Source organism: Cetorhinus maximus, chromosome 1 (genome assembly GCF_964194155.1).
Source record: "Cetorhinus maximus chromosome 1, sCetMax3.hap1.1, whole genome shotgun sequence".
Lineage (NCBI taxonomy): Eukaryota > Metazoa > Chordata > Chondrichthyes > Lamniformes > Cetorhinidae > Cetorhinus > Cetorhinus maximus.
In genome coordinates this window covers 109,385,707-109,401,454 of record NC_135879.1, presented here as the reverse complement: position 1 = coordinate 109,401,454, position 15,748 = coordinate 109,385,707, and the positions used below count along the sequence as shown (strand labels likewise).

The window sequence follows — 15,748 nt, the reverse complement described above, 5'->3', positions numbered from 1 at the left end:
GAGTTGAGAAGTTGTCGAGGTACCTCTTTTGTCAAAGGCATTTCATATTAGCTTAAAGAAAAAAATTTAGTTTGCACAGTGATTTTCATAAGCCTGTGAAATAGGAATATCGGTGATTTCAGTGATCAAGGTGGCTTTTATATTGCTCCATAGATGTTTTACCAATTACTTTGAAAATTTCTAGGTAATGTTAGTAACTATCTTTCGAATGCTTAGTTACAGCAAGTTTTTGAGCTATGAATTTAAAATTTAATAAATTGTTTAAAAATATGGCTTTCAAAAGCCAAGAGTAATTAGAATGTAGTCCAATTCCTGTAATTGGAGTTTTCAAATGCAAATTGGAAAATTACAATTCTGAGATAGATAAATGACAAACAACTTTGCCTTTTTAAAATAAAAGGCAAGTTGTTCTGCACTGTAACCTCTCTAGTACAGATTGCTTGGGGCCAAGTCACTTTTGGATTTCGAAATTTTCTGGATTATCGAATGATGTTAGAATGCCTAACTAAAGTATGTGAACCGAAAAGCATAAAAATATTTATCCAAAGCAGTTAAAATATTATAAAGTAATAATAATTGTTTTACTTATCCAAATACTGTGATGCAAATCTTCCAGTCAGCATCGGAACCCCTATTTCCAACTCTGATTAGACAAAAAGTACCCAGTTCTCCGATTTTTCTGGCCAGTCTTTGATGGAGGATCCTGTAGAACTCACTTAGTGCGGGAAACCTTGGAGACTTTAGGGAAGAGAATCCGCGCAGAAGCCATGACCCTTTTTTCTGGAACTAGCTGCCATATCTGGTAACTGGTCACTGAAGAGCCCTGGGACAGTAAAACAGCTTTTCTGTGTTAATGAATGAGTGTTGTAAGGTGGGTGAGCTAAGGGGATAAGGATGTATAGGGCGGCCGTGCTAAGGGGGTTAGGGCAGGTAGGGTGGTGAGGTCTGGTCAAGTGGGCCTGGCGGCTTCAGATGATGGGGACTGGTGAGGCCGAGAGGGGGTCAGGGACGGGAGTCGTGGGAGCGCATGTGGTGGGGGCTATTTGGAGGAGAGAGGAGAGTTGAGGCATTGGGCCTACTCGGGTGGGGAGTGCTGAGTCTCTGTTGGGGTGGGGGGGATGTTGATGAGTGGGGGCTAGTTATGAAGGGGGGGATTGGTCAGGTGGGGAGTCCAGGGCTCTGGGGGGAAATCAGTGGGTTGGGGGCTAGACGGGGTGGGGGGGCTGCTGCTGGTTGGGTCGAGGTGGGTGTGTGTGTGTTTGGTGGGGGCTAGTCAGGTCAGGGGTGTAGTTGGAGGAATGGGGATGTCGGGTAGGGCGGGTAGTTGGGATATGGGGGTGGGGGAGGTAGTCAGGTTGGGTAGGGGCTGGGGAGGATTTGGGTGGTCAGTTATGTATTTACCCAGGAGTTAGACTAGGACTTCTCTGTCTAACATTTCCTGGGTAACTATTCAGGCAAGTAAGTGGGAACCACCTGAAACATGACTCTAACTCTGAGCTGAAGACTTTTTAAGAGGGTCCCAGTGAGCAGGGAAATTTTCCACCTGAAATTCAAACATCGAGACAATTTATTGTGGTGTCAGAGCATTGGGACGTCCGAGGGGTCCTGTACCGTATCTTGGGTGTCTCTGATGATAGAGACAGGAAGATCTGGACCCTTATCTTCCATGTTTCTGCTACTGTATTGAAATGACAAGTGAGTTGCTTTGGGTGTGCTCAATAAAGTTCCGAACAATTGGTGTTTCCAAACCATGGATTTCTGGACTGGGGAGGTCACAGTGTGTTTATGATTTTTGTAGGCTTTCCATTCATGTGTCTTAGCAAACTCTAAAGAATTTTTGAGATTTAATTTTATTATTTACAAGAATTTAAGTACAGCTTAGTAACAGGCCTCACCATTGTGCCACTGTAGGTCAATTTGTCTTTATTTTTGGCCAGATTTTTGGAAATATAGTTTAGTGAATTGTAATAACTGTTTTTCACAGACAATTTTTTGAACTATTTCCAATGAACTGCCATTAATAGGTTTTGTTTAACTCAAAATACTACGCAAATGTTACTTGTGTTTGCATGTAGGTAAATTAAGCAATCATATGTGCACAATAATATCATATCTATGGATGATTTAAGGTTAGCATTTTTGTCTAAATAATAAAAATATATCCTTGGGATTGGGAGTGCTGTTGGGTAGTGAAACACATAGCTCTTGGTTTTAAAATGCTTAATGGCTCAGGACTGATGGGATACTTCTGTTAATCCCCACTCCTTAAACTGTAAGGCTGCTAATTGAAAGAAGTTTAGCAATTTTCATTAATATTGTTTATATTGGATGGGATTTTATAGTTAAGTGCTGCTCATAATTTAAATTTACATTGCTAATTTAGGTCCAATGTGAAGAAATGTTATTGAAAATAGAAATGTCACATTAATGGCAGGATGGAAAGGTAACCTGAGTTCTTGAGTTTGGGGTTGTTACATTGTTAGGAATTATAGCGAGAATTTTATCCAGCATTATTTCTTTGCTGCACTCAAGCAGGATATATTTGATGCTATCTAGCTATATTTAAAAAAAATTACTTTGCCAATTACTTAAGTTTGATTAACACAAGAATCAATTTTCATTGGACTGTAATGCTGAACACTATGGAAGATGGTCAGTTATTAGAAAAAGTTTCCCTATTGCCTTGTGGTAACTCCAGTAGCCAGTGGTGAGATTATTTGCTGACATCACAAACTGGATTACCTATCAGTTGATGTGTACAGTTAACTCATGGCTGGTCTGTAATATAAAACTTTGCCCTTACTAGTCTCAGGTAAAGTTATGTCAATACTAACCAATTAGCAGTCCAAGCAGATTTCTTTTGGATAAAATTTGGATCAGTTCCATTTGCGATGGTTTTTTTAGGCATTTGTATAGTTTCATCTCTTTAGAATCTTCTTCATGCTGTAGAACAACTTGGTTAACAAATTACATAGGAGTGTGACTTTGTATCAACATGCGCAGAAATGGAAGCAAGTCCCTCATTACTGTTATAACCTTAAATTAGAAATGAATGTAATGATGTAAGTTTGTTTCTGTTTAGAGTGATCTGATGACTTTAATTTGATTTCATGTACAGTAGTCATGCTTAACACATGTTAGTATCATGTTAGGATGGATACCGTTTTCCAAAGTAAATTATTTAAGTATGTGCACAAAGTTGATTGGTTACTCAAAATAGTAATGACAACTTGAAGATCTCTTTTCCAGATCTTAACTCAACCAGATCGCACTGATGTTTGTGAACTTCTGTAGTTTGATTTCATTCTTAAATCTAATTTATGCATGACAAACTTCATTTAAATGCTAATTATATTCCTTTGATATACAAATAACTAATGTCTGAGAAAACTACTGTAGTTTTTATGATATTTCTGTCTTTTTTGCAGGATATGCGTGTAGATATAAAGATTTTGGCACAGTATTCTATCGTGTCAAAAACTAGCTCTCACTTTACAAGTGAGCATCTCTACTTCAAGGAGCTGATTTTGAACATTTGAGGTTTCAGTGTAATGTTTTTAGAGTGATGTATTTGAACAATTTAGTCATCTTTAATAATTGTAGCCTTTTTTGGAAGAAATATTGTAATGTCATGTTTTATTTATTTTATTTTTACAGTTATAAGATGGAAACTGATGCAGGAACGGTGTCCAACTTTACTGAGAAAACTGGTCAGATAAACCACAAAGTAACTGCTTTAAATGAAATTTTATCTACATTATGCCCTAATCATCGGAAACTTCTTACTACAATGCTGAAGTGTCTAATCCAAGAGAAAGATGCTTCCAATGTACAATACAGAGATCAAAGAATTTCACAGTTTCAAAATTTCTCACCTGATTTCAATGAAAATAAAGTAAGTGAGGGATTATGCAATTGTAACGGATTCAAATGGTGTGAAAGTTGCACCGTGCAAACTGTACAGCAAGTTCCTTTTCCATGGGTTCCTCGCTGCATGAAAGACCTACATTGTTTATCATGCAAAAAGGGCACTCTTGGGTGTTTCACAATAATAAGTAATGGAGTTTGCAAACTATGTAACAAAAGCAATATCTACCAGATTTACACTGGGTCTTATAAACATTTTTCTGGATGCATTTATGCTGAAGGAGCTACCATTCAAGCTTGCAATGAACTTCCAGTCGAAGAGTTTTGCAACATAGAAACAACAGAATCTTCAGCCCTCGCAAATAACATCAAAGATTATAGTAGACCACGAAGCCCGTCCCCTCCACCTTTGTCGCCAGTAAGAACTGATGGGTTTGTAATTGATGCAATAAGTAAAACTACTTCAACCTTGGATGCTAATAGTATTGAGCTTATCATCACCCAACCTCCCTCCCTTTCGCCGGAAGAGGAAGAGGATTGTGGCCCAGGGGTCTCAAGCCAAGCTCAGACCAAATCAAAATTTGCAGAAAAAATCGAGCAAGATGGGGATGAATTTGAGGTAGTTGAAGGTGAAATCACTAGATCACCAGAGTCAGAGAATGATCTGGAAAAAGGTGAAAATTCGGCTTCATTTCAGGAGGTAATGGAACGAATAAATGAAAAACTGAAAACAATTGAAACAACAGATGATGGCCAAATTTTGGCCAATCTCTCCAACAATGATTCTTACCAAGGAAATAATGGTAGTTTTAAATTGAGAGAAATTACAACTACTTTGCTACACAAAGCAAAGGTCAGTGATTATAGTCTAATGGAGTTACTTAAGCAGCATGAGAAAAAACGAGAAAACCGAATAATTCAAACCCGTTTTCGGAAACGTCAAGAAACGTTAATTGCTTTGCATAATTCTCCAGATTCTCCATTATCTCGACGCCAGACAGTGCAGATAAAGAGAGAACTTGCAAATCTTGACCAGCTTTTTTTAAGTAAGGAATCAACATCTGAAAAATTTGGAAAGAAATCAGCAAAGAGCAGCATTAGAGATGCAAGTTCATCAGACATAGAATATTCACTTATCAGTGAAAATACACACCCTAGTAGTTTTCCTGACCAGTATGAAGCTGAATGTAAGCGCTTATCTGAAGAATGTGTACCAGGTGAAACAGGAGATGTGACAGAATGCTTAAATTCATCAAAAGAGAGTTCAGACTCAGATCTGTTAAACATTCTTGAGGTAGATGAAATCTGTGTGGAGACTCCAAGGGATAACATTGAGAAGTCAGCAGCTGATCATGGTTGTAAGGAAACTCCTGTGGCCTTAGAAAATTCTGAGAAAGTAGGTTGTAGGTCCAATATTGGCAGGACCAAAAGAAATATTCTGCCTCCAGAAAGATTTTCTATATACATTACTGAGCCTAGAAAAATGTTCTATGCTGCCTGTTTTTCAGAAAATCTCCAGCGAAGACCTATTAAGGCAAAAAAATCTGATGTAGACTGTGACAGTAGTGCTTGTAAAATCTCTAACACTGACAGCCCTAAGGAGCAAGGTCTACACAATGAAAAGGACCATGTAATGGTATATGAAATGACTGAAAGTTTAGAAGTTTCAGCTTCTGGTCAGCCTGAGCTTCTGAAGGACATAAACAGCATTAATAGTTCAATAGGCAATGAAAAACATGGAAATGCACCTAATTTACCTGAGGTGATACTTCATGCATCACAAGAACCAAATGAACTTATGGATCAATGCAATAATAAAAAGCAAAAGGCACCTATAGTGTTAAACGCTGAGCCATTGGAAACGGTTTGTTCCATGGAGCATAGTGGCACTGCACAACCTGATATTTGTATTGATATTTGCACTAAGGATAACTCAAAATTTGTTGGCAAATGTGGAACTTTGGAGAATGCAGTAAACAATTTACTTTCTAGTCCACCTGAATGTGGACCCACAAACATATTTGACCCTAATTCATTGTTGGGGAGTGACTGTCTGAGTGCAGATTCTCCATTGCAGCAGAGGTGCCTACATCATGCAATTTGTGAATGCTCAGTTCACGAGAATACTGGTTCTACAAATAAAACAGGCATGAGTCAGAATTGTCCTGTTAACTACAGCAGCCCCATAAAGCTGATGTTTCTCTCTAAGATAAGCAGTGAGAAAGGAGTTAAATATACGCTGACATCTGTAAACTCTTCTAAGCTTGACACAAACCCTTGTATTTTAAAGATTGGCCCTGAAGACATGCCCCCCAAAGCACCAGAGGATGGTAATTCATCTGCTTCTGAAAGTGGTGATACAGTGGAAAATTTCCAAAATCCACCTGCTGCTGAAAGCAGTAATACAACAGAATGTTTGCAGAGTTGTTCAGAAAGTTCTTCAGCCTGTGAGGAAGTAAATTGCAATCTTGAAATGGAGACATTCGGTTGTAATAGTTCTCTTTGTTCCTCAAACAATTATGTAAGAAATGATGCTGAAGTTGAAATTACTGATCAAATAGTAGAAATGACAGTGACTTCAAAGGAAATGGACACATCTATTCTAAAACGAAAACCTGGCCGTCCCAAAAAACTAGGCCCACCTGTGGAAAAACAGATTAAAAGACCAAAGGGTAGACCACCTAAACCTAAAGTAGAGTTATCAGAACCTGTCGAGTGTACAGCTGAAGCACCAGATATTGAAAAACTCAATACATCGTATCCATTTTTCACCGATGACAGCCGTAATATTAGAATTACTGTTGTCTATGGAAGATCACGAAGGTTCAAAAGATTTGTGTCTGAGAATAATAAAATTATAGCAAATAATCACCCTACAAATACTAATGAAAATGATTTCAAGCAAACTTGTGGGAAGCAAATAGAAGAAATTGTACAGGGCTCTGCAGTGGAATTTGATGGCAAGCCTGATAATTCTGCATCCTCTTTGACTCGAGGCGAAAGCAGATATGATCTAGTAAGGCCAATTAAAGATAAGACTGTTTCACTTCATACCAGTGGCAATGCTATTTGTCCAAATAGTAAACCTACTGCTGTTAAAACTTGTAAAGGTGGACAACGAAAACCTGGGCGTCCTGCAAAAGTGAAGATTTCAGGTATATCTGTAACTGTTGATGCAGTATCACCTCAGGAAAGAAAAGTTTGTATTAATAGTGTATTACCTCCATTAGACCAAGAGTCTTCACCCTCAAATAAATTACCTGCAGATGCACCTATCAGAGACAGTGATTCATATAAAGAATCATTAAGATTCCAAAATGATTGTGAAACAAGCTCAAAAGAAAGTGTTGGTGAGAAGAAAGTAAAATCTGCCATACCCTTGAGGCATTCTGTTAGACTTAGAAAGCCATCTCTGTACTTCCTGCATTCCTTTGCAAACTCCTGTTCGTTTTCTCAAAGTAGTGCTTTGGTACGTAAATCTCGTAAGCTGCTTTTAAACAAAGCAGGGAATGAACTTGCTAAAAGCAGAAAGTTGGGTATTAAGATGCCATCTGAGAACATCAGCTCAAATATTACATCAGGGAGTAATAAGCAGGAAACCAAGGATGAAGTAGCTGAATTTGACTGTGGTTTGGAAATGTCAGCAGATCCAATTTTTATATCGAGCACTTCGCTCAAGTGGTGGCACACCTCCACTTCTAAACAAACTTTGCAGCAGGAACTTGACACGCGATTTGAACAGATAAACAGTGGTTGGCTTCCTGTTGATGCTGCAGAATTGATTTCTTCTGACAAAAGAAAATACCCAGTTCAGTTAGAAAGAGTAACCAAGTCTGTGATGGTTGCAGATGATAAGCAGGTTAAAATTTCTCCTATCCAAATGTTGTTTCAGGGAAATTGTAATATGGATAAAATTTGTGCCTGGTTTATGCAAACAACAGAAACTCATTCTTTGTCCATTGTACGAAAAGAGAATGCACGTGATCCTATTGAAGTTCTGAACGCTAAAGGACTTCTAGCAGCAGAAAGTCAAGTTGATACCTGCCCAAGTCCTCAGGCAGAACAATTGAAAAAGCACCTTAAAAAATTTGCACTAGAATCTCCTGTAAGGCCAAGGGGGCACTTCCATCTGTCAAACAGAATGTCCAAGTTTAAAGTCTTTAAAGCTAAAAGGAAGCTTTTGGTAGGATATAACAAAAGAATTTGCTGTAAACAACATTCAAGCCATGGAAATTTGTCACACCATCCCAGTGTTCAGTACAAACAATGGAAATCGGTTTGGAAATGTGTAAATGGAAATCCACAATACCAAAGTCTGAAACAAGACTCTGTGAACACAGCAGAAAGCAAAAACAGTCAAAAAACTGAGCTTGAAATAAATAGCTTTCCACCTGAAAGAGAACCTGTGTTACTGCCCAGTGGAAAGGAAAATGAAAACCAAGATAAACTTATACCTTTAACTAGCATAGGTGTTGGTTTGTCTGATTGTGCAGCCATACAAAATTCAACAAACAACTCCAAATGCAAAAGAACAGAAAAACTAGCAAGTACAGCAAAACATTCGGAACAAGAAGAACCTTTTGTGGAGGGGCAAAAAAAAAACACTTTCAGAAGTGCAAACTGGAAACTGGGGAATTTTAAAGAGTGCAGGGTATTCCTAAGGAAGATCAACTCTCTGGATCAGAGCCATTTTAGAAATTATGATGCTTGGCAACAGTCCAGAAATAGTCCACCTGATATTAAAGACACAAGTAACCTTCAGAGGTACACTGAAGAAAATAGTGATCCATGCAGTGAAATAAATGCCCCTGCTGTTAATGCATTTGAAACACAAAGCCTAAACTCTGCAGGTCCTACTTTATGTGAATTAAAAGGGAAGAGAATGCACAAAGAAAGGACAAGTAATGAGAACGGGTTAAGCAGTTCACCATCTAAAAAAGTTAAGCACTTTGCTAGCAAGCAGTCAATGCCCTGCCAAGTTGACAGCGATCACTTCACTTCATTGAGTAGCAACGGTAACCCGGTCAATGAAAAGAGTCCACAAAAGGAAAATGCAGAGATAGTGAAGAATAATGCAGGGAAAAGGAAAAGACATCCAGGTGTGAGCACAGCTGCAACATCAGTGAAGAGGATGAGCCGATCATCTGAACAAAGATTACAATATAATCAATTACAGTTCCAAATAGGTAAGATTAAACTATTGGAAGATTTATTAATATTATAGGAAGATTGAATCCTCTGTCATTTTCCACCCAAACTTTTATTCATTGTGAGGTCCTAAGTTATCATCCTAATACGGTGAAATAAAATGAAATGGCTCCAAAGAAAGTTACTGTATTTAAAAATACAATAATTGCTTATTTAGTGGCACTTTGCCATCATTCTGCGTTTATGTGTTGTTCTGTAATGGCAAGTGTGAGGCCAATGAAGCCATGCCCATTTATATCTTGATAACATATGAATGGCCTACTGAGATTATTTAAAATTCACTGCCAGACTAGATTACTGAAGTTAAACTATATAATTTGCTACCAAGACTGGGCTGGAGTGGGTTAGAAATAGCTTCACTTTTGGGTTAAAATCCTGCTCATTGATGGAAGAAAGTCTCCCCTGACTTCTGACTTGATGAGTTTGGACAGTCTAAATCCAGTTCCTAATGGACATGAATCTACAGCACAAAACTGGCATTAATAGGCTGTAGCATTAAGATCACAGGGTGGCAGTTTGGGAAACAGAAAAATATTCAGAATGTTGCAATATGGATATTCTTCTGAATTTTAGGCTAGGGTACATTTAAGCAGAGTGGCAGAAGCATTACTTTACATCTGTCTGTGTTGTACCCAACCTGCCTTGCTACATGTCAACACTGGGTGTCTGAAATAGAATGCAGAGGGATAAAAGTTATGTTTCAGCTATGTAAAGCCATGATTGGATCACACTTGGAGTACTGCGAGCAGTTCTGGGAACCTCACCTTAGAAAGGATATATTGACCTTGGAGGGAGTGTAGCATAGATTTATTATAATGATACCTGGACTCATATGGATCATGCTAAGAGGAGAGATTCAACAAATTACGGTTGTATTCCATGGAATTTAAAGGCTTAGTGGTGACTTCAAAGATATTAAGAGGTACAGTAGGTCAGATTGGAAGAAACTTTCTGCTAATTGGAGACTCTAAGACTAAGGGAGCAAAGTCTTAAAATTAGAGCTGGAGCTTTCAGGAGTGCAATTAGGAAACATTTCACGCAAAGAATGGTAGAAGTTTGGAATGTTTTTGGCCATTGCTCAATCAATTAAGTTTAAAACTAATTGACTAATTAAAAACCTATCAAAGTATTATGCAAATGGAACAAGGCAGGTATCTGGAGTTAGGTCCCAAATCAGCCATGATATTGAATGGCAGAACAGGCTTGAAAGGCTAAATGGCTTACTCCATTCCTCAACATGAACAGCCCATAAGACATAGGAGCAGAAATTAGGCCATTCGGCCCATCAACTCTGCTCCGCCATTCAATCATGGCTGATAAGTTTCTCAACCCCATTCTTCCGCCTTCTCCCCTTGATCAACACAAACTTGATCAACACAAACCTCTTTATTAGAAATGAAAAGATAAAGAATTTATCGGAGGAGTAGATTGTGGCAAACTAGAACTTCCATTCAGCATTCTAGGTGGACAAATGACCGCATTTATACAACTACCCCTATGGTCTCGTGATTGGGTAAATTTTGTTCATAAACTGTCTACCCAAATTAACTTTGCTACCGTTATAGGTTCAATAACAAAACACATCCTATGTGGGCAGACATTGGACACATAGCTAGTGAGTTAACTATTGCAGCATTAAACATGGTGCCAGGATGGGTGGCAAGTGTTTTATCCTCAGTTAGTTGGTATGGCTCTCCACCTAAAGAAAATTATGTTGCAATAAAGTCACAAAATGTGATTTGGAGTTCAGGAGGCTGCAGCCAATGAGTGCTTTTTATATATTTTTAAAAATAGCTTTTGAGCCATGCCTGACTGTTCAATGGTAATGGTGTCTGATTTCATAAAATGCTTACGTAATGCAATTAACGCTCTTCAAAATTCAAATGAGTACTTTCTGGCAAATATCGAAGAATGTTCATTCTGTTTGCTTGCTTTCGTTGTTAGACTTGGTTTCTTGGGTGTGAATTTTACTGAATGTGTTTACATTTATAACTATATATTGCTTAAATATAACTCTTTCTCACTTCGATTAACTTCTTTGCCTCTTTTCTATAAAAGGGTATGGATTCCCTTGATCACGGGATACATAATTAAAAGGGAAATTTTTGCAGAGCAATGGGGAAAGAACAAGGAATGGGATTAAATGGATAGCTCTTATAAATAGGTGGCATGATGGGGCGAATGTCCTCCTGTGCTGTCTTTGAATATTCTACCTCGAAAGATAATTGAATAAAATTACCTCCGTTATTACATTAAACCTTGGTCCCCCAACCCCCCCACTCCATCAATAAACAATGCTTAAGGGTGGGAGGGGCCTGTACAAGATGGACTGGATGCACCTTGGCTGGGCTGGGACTAATATTCTTGAAGGGAAATTAACTATGGGGGTGGGTTTAAACTAAGTTGGCATGGGGAGGGGCACCACAATAAAGCATTAGAGAGGTACAAGATGCACAGAAGACAGGGCGACACTAGCAGCATGAAAATAATGGAATAAAGAGTAGTTCAGAAATGGGCAGAATCAGGTGGGAAATATGAGGCAGATGAATATGGGTTTAGAGTGCATGTGTGCAATTACATTGGCATCTACCTGGCAATGTGGAAAATTGCCTATGTATGTCCTGTCCACAAAAAAGGACAACTCCAACCCTGATAATTACCACCCCATCAGTCTACTCTTGATCATCAGGAAAGTGACAGGAGGGGTCATCAACAGTGCTATCAAGCAGCACTTGATTAGCAATAACCTACTCACTGATGTTTAGTTTGTGTTCTGCCAGGATCACCAAGCTCCTGACCTCATTACAGCCTCAGTTCAAACATGGACAAATGAGCTGAACTCCAGAAGTGAGGTGAGAATGACTGTTCTTTACATCAAGGCAACATTTGACTAAGTGTGGTATCAAGGAGTTCTAGCAAAACTGGAGTCAATGGGAATTGGCCGGGGTTGGGTGGGGGGAGAAATTCTCCACTGGTTGGAGTCATACCTAGCACAAAGGAAGATGGTTGTGGTTGTTGGAAGTCAAAATCTCAGTTCCAGGACATCACTGCAGGAGTTCCTCAGGGTAGTGTCCTTGGCCCAACCATCTTCAGCTGCTTCATCAATGACCTTTCTTCCATCATAAAGTCAGAAGTGGGGATGTTTGCTAATGAGTGCACAATGTTTAACACCATTTGCAACTCCTCAGATACTGAAGCAGTCCATGTTCAAATGCAGTGAGACCTGCACGATATCCAGGCTTGGGCTGATAAGTGTCTAGTAACATTCGTGCCACATAAATTCCAAACAATGACCATCTCCAACAAGAGAGAATCTAACCATTGCCCCTTGACATTCAATAACATTACCATCACTAAATCCCCCACTTTCAACATCCTGGGGGTTACTATTGACCAGAAACTGAACTGGACTAGCCATGTAAACACTGGCTACAAGAGCAGATCAGTGACTAGGAATCCTGCAGCGAATAACTCACCCCCTGACTCCCCAAAGCTTGTCCACCATCTACAAGGCACAAGTCAGGAGTGTGATGGAATACTCTCCACTTGCCTGGATGAGTGCAGCTCCAACAACATTCAAGTTGCTTGACACCATCCAAGGCATAGCAGCCTGCTTGATTGGCATCCCTTCCACAAACATTCACTCCCTCCACCACCAGATGGCAGCAGTGTGTACCAGATGCACTGCAGGAACCCAACAAGGCTCCTTAGGCAGCACCTTCCAAACATGAAGTTACTAGCCAGAAGGACAAGGGCAGCAGACAGATGGGAACACCACCATCTGAAAGCTCCCCTCCAAGCCACTCACCATCTTGACTTGGAACTATATCGCTATTCCTTCACTGTCACTGGGTCAAAATCCTGGAACTCCCTCCCTAACAGCACTTTGGGTGTTATGTGGACTGTCCACATGGACTGCAGCGGTTCAAGAAGGCAGCTTACCACCATGTTTTCAAAGGCAATTAATGATGGGCATTAAATGCTGGTCTACCCAGCGATGCCAACATCCCAAGAATGAATAAAACAAAATTCAAGCAAGGGAAGCAATGGATATTTAATATTCCTGGCTACAAGGTATACAGGAAAGGTGGGGAAGTGGTGGCAGTATTGATAATAGATACTCTTGGAGCACTAGAAAGGAATGATATACTTGAAGGTTTGAATCTAACCAAATAACGAATAATAGAGGCACCATTACACTGCTGGGTGTATACTGTAGGTCACCAAATAGTGGGAAGGGGATGGAGGAGCAAATTGCAGAAAGATGAGGAAATGTTATAGTGATGCCAATGGGGACTTCAATTATCTTGACATAGACTCGGAAAATAACAGTGTAAGGGCAAAGAGGGGCAAGAATCCTTGAAATATATACAATGGAACTCTCAGTATGTTTCCAGACCAATCAGGAAGAAAGCAAGGGAATATCTAGATCTAGGTCTGGGGAATTGAGTGGTATGTGTTTCAGTGGGAGAGCATTTGGGGAACAGTGATCACAATATCATTAGTTTGGAAACCACATTTGCATCCCATGAATGCTTATTAAAAGACCAACTAGCAGGAATTATGTTGCCCCTCCAAATTAAGTGTCCTGCCAGCAGATAATTAGAATAGCCTGCTTCACAGCTGTATACAAGTGGCGCGCACTGGGTGAGCTTCACTTCATCCACGACTTGGAGGTCAGTAGACACTGCCTTCTCCTTCCTTTAAGAACATGGCTGCAAGATATCGAGTGCCTGTAGCATAAGCTGCGCCAAGTCAGGGCATGGGAGGCAAGACTAGTGGGGAGGGGTGAGACTGAGGCAGGACTAGGGGGAGTGGGTGAGTGTGGAACATGAAGGGAGGGGAGAGGTAGACTGGGGGGGGCAGCATGAGAGTGGAGTGGGGGGAGAGAGGTGGGACTAAGGATTGGTCAAGGAACAGAGTGGAATAGTGAAAGACTATCCTGGGGCTTGAGGCTATGCTATCGGGGCATATTGAAGAGATTGTCCTGGGGCTGAGGTCACACTGCCGGGGTCATACTGAAGAGGCTGTCCTGGGCTGTACAGGCTATGTTAGTGCCTCTTTGGGCAGTAATGGTTGTGCACATTATGGTGTGCAGGGCATGGTTAGTCATCTAAGGAATTTGTTTCTGGGGGTTCAAGTCATGGTATCATGAGGCAGAGGGCACAGTAACGTTCAGGGGAGGCATCTGCATCCTACAAGTCAATAACTGAAAAGTCATGGTGGTGGGGTGGTATTGGATGGTCTCATTGGGTGGGCCCTGGAAAGTCAGGATGCATGTGGCTTCGAAGGAGAGGGGTCCAGTCAACAAAGGGCATGGGGTCATCAGTATTAAAGGGTTCCAGAGAGAGAGCAGAAATATCCATATGGCCAGTGATGGGGTCAAGGGTAACAGCGGGAGGCTCAAAAGTGTCAGGCGGAAGGAGAACTAGGAGGCTGTGAGTATGGAGGAGGATGGGAGGAACTTGGTGGCTGATAGGGTGAGTTTGGAAGTTGGTCTCATGGACAAAGGTCAGCAGCACCATTTTGATTTCAAGAATGATGCAGTTTGAAAAACGCTGGAAAAAAATCGATTGGGGAGGGTCTCTGGGCATGTGGGATGAATTCACGGTAATTTTTGGCAGATTGAAGGGGCACCCTATAAATTTCTTGCTGAAACCATGGAGAGCATGGCTCAGCCGAGTGCTGGACTCCAGGATCCAATGCACAATAAATGAGCTTGGCTCCTTCACTAATGGTACGCATTCAGGCACAAATCCATTAAGTTTTGGATATGCTTTTAATTGTCTTCTGATCCTTACAAAGGCATGTCTGAATGGATTTTGGGTCAAACAGTCATGGGCCAGAGGCAGCATGGACCCTACATGCCTCCATGTTCCCAGTGTATTGGTCATGACTTTCAAGGTATCATGCTTGCAGTCATGAAATAAGTCCAAGGATTGGGTATCGATAGATATTGTCAAGGCCACTGGAGGACAACCATCTGTCTGTGGGTCATAAGACTTGGGTCTTTTGATCTAAATCAAGACCCTTGTTGTGAATGTGCAGTCACATCTGAGGGAAAAGCTCAGCCACCTGTCATCCTCCAGGATGATCTCATCCTGCAAGGGGTGGCCTTGGTATGCCATGTACAGACTAAGGGCAAGTCAAGGGCTAACGACTGTATTCCTGCCTTGTATATGGAGGGAGACCATTCAACAGGAACAACTATTGATTGCTCAACTGCAACCATTCACAGATACAAGGAGGAGTGGAGAATGCAGGCTGCAGGCAACACTGCCTCCTTGATACTTAGATGGGAAGAAGGCCCATCACTGGCACAGCTCAGGGAAGACCATCGCCCTGAGGAACAAGAGCCAGCGGGGCCCCAGGAAGTTCCAGATGCTGGCGAGGAGGGACCTAATCCACAAAGACATTTGGCACAACCAAGGATCTACAGAAGATGCAGCTTATACATGGAGATGAGTGAAAGACTTGTCTAAGGATGAGGTGGCTCATAGTTGCCACATTATCCGTGAGGAACTTGTGCTGCACAGACATGGGCATCCAATGCTGGTTGTTCTGCCGATTACTGCTGCTTTGAACTTTTTTCCCAGTGAGTCCTTCCAGGGCTCCACTTGGGACTTTTGTGGAATCTCATAATCAGTGACACAAATGCATAAGGGAGGTGACA

General features: G+C 40.7%; 1 protein-coding gene across 11 annotated transcripts in view; it reads left to right on the top strand.

Annotated features, from left to right (window-relative positions):
* The window catches only part of lcorl (ligand dependent nuclear receptor corepressor-like), a 144,749-nt gene that overhangs the window by 111,244 nt on the left and 17,757 nt on the right, over positions 1-15,748 (top strand). For 7 of the 11 annotated variants that reach the window (XM_078545415.1, XM_078545407.1, XM_078545451.1 and 4 more), the window contains one exon: positions 3,658-10,511. In XM_078545415.1, coding sequence (XP_078401541.1) covers positions 3,658-9,091 — 5,434 coding nt within the window. In that variant the 3' untranslated portion in view covers positions 9,092-10,511. Of the gene's footprint in view, positions 1-3,657; positions 10,512-15,748 lie in introns of those variants that run through there. The other 4 variants (XR_013577113.1, XM_078545494.1, XM_078545423.1 and 1 more) reach the window with 4 other exon arrangements.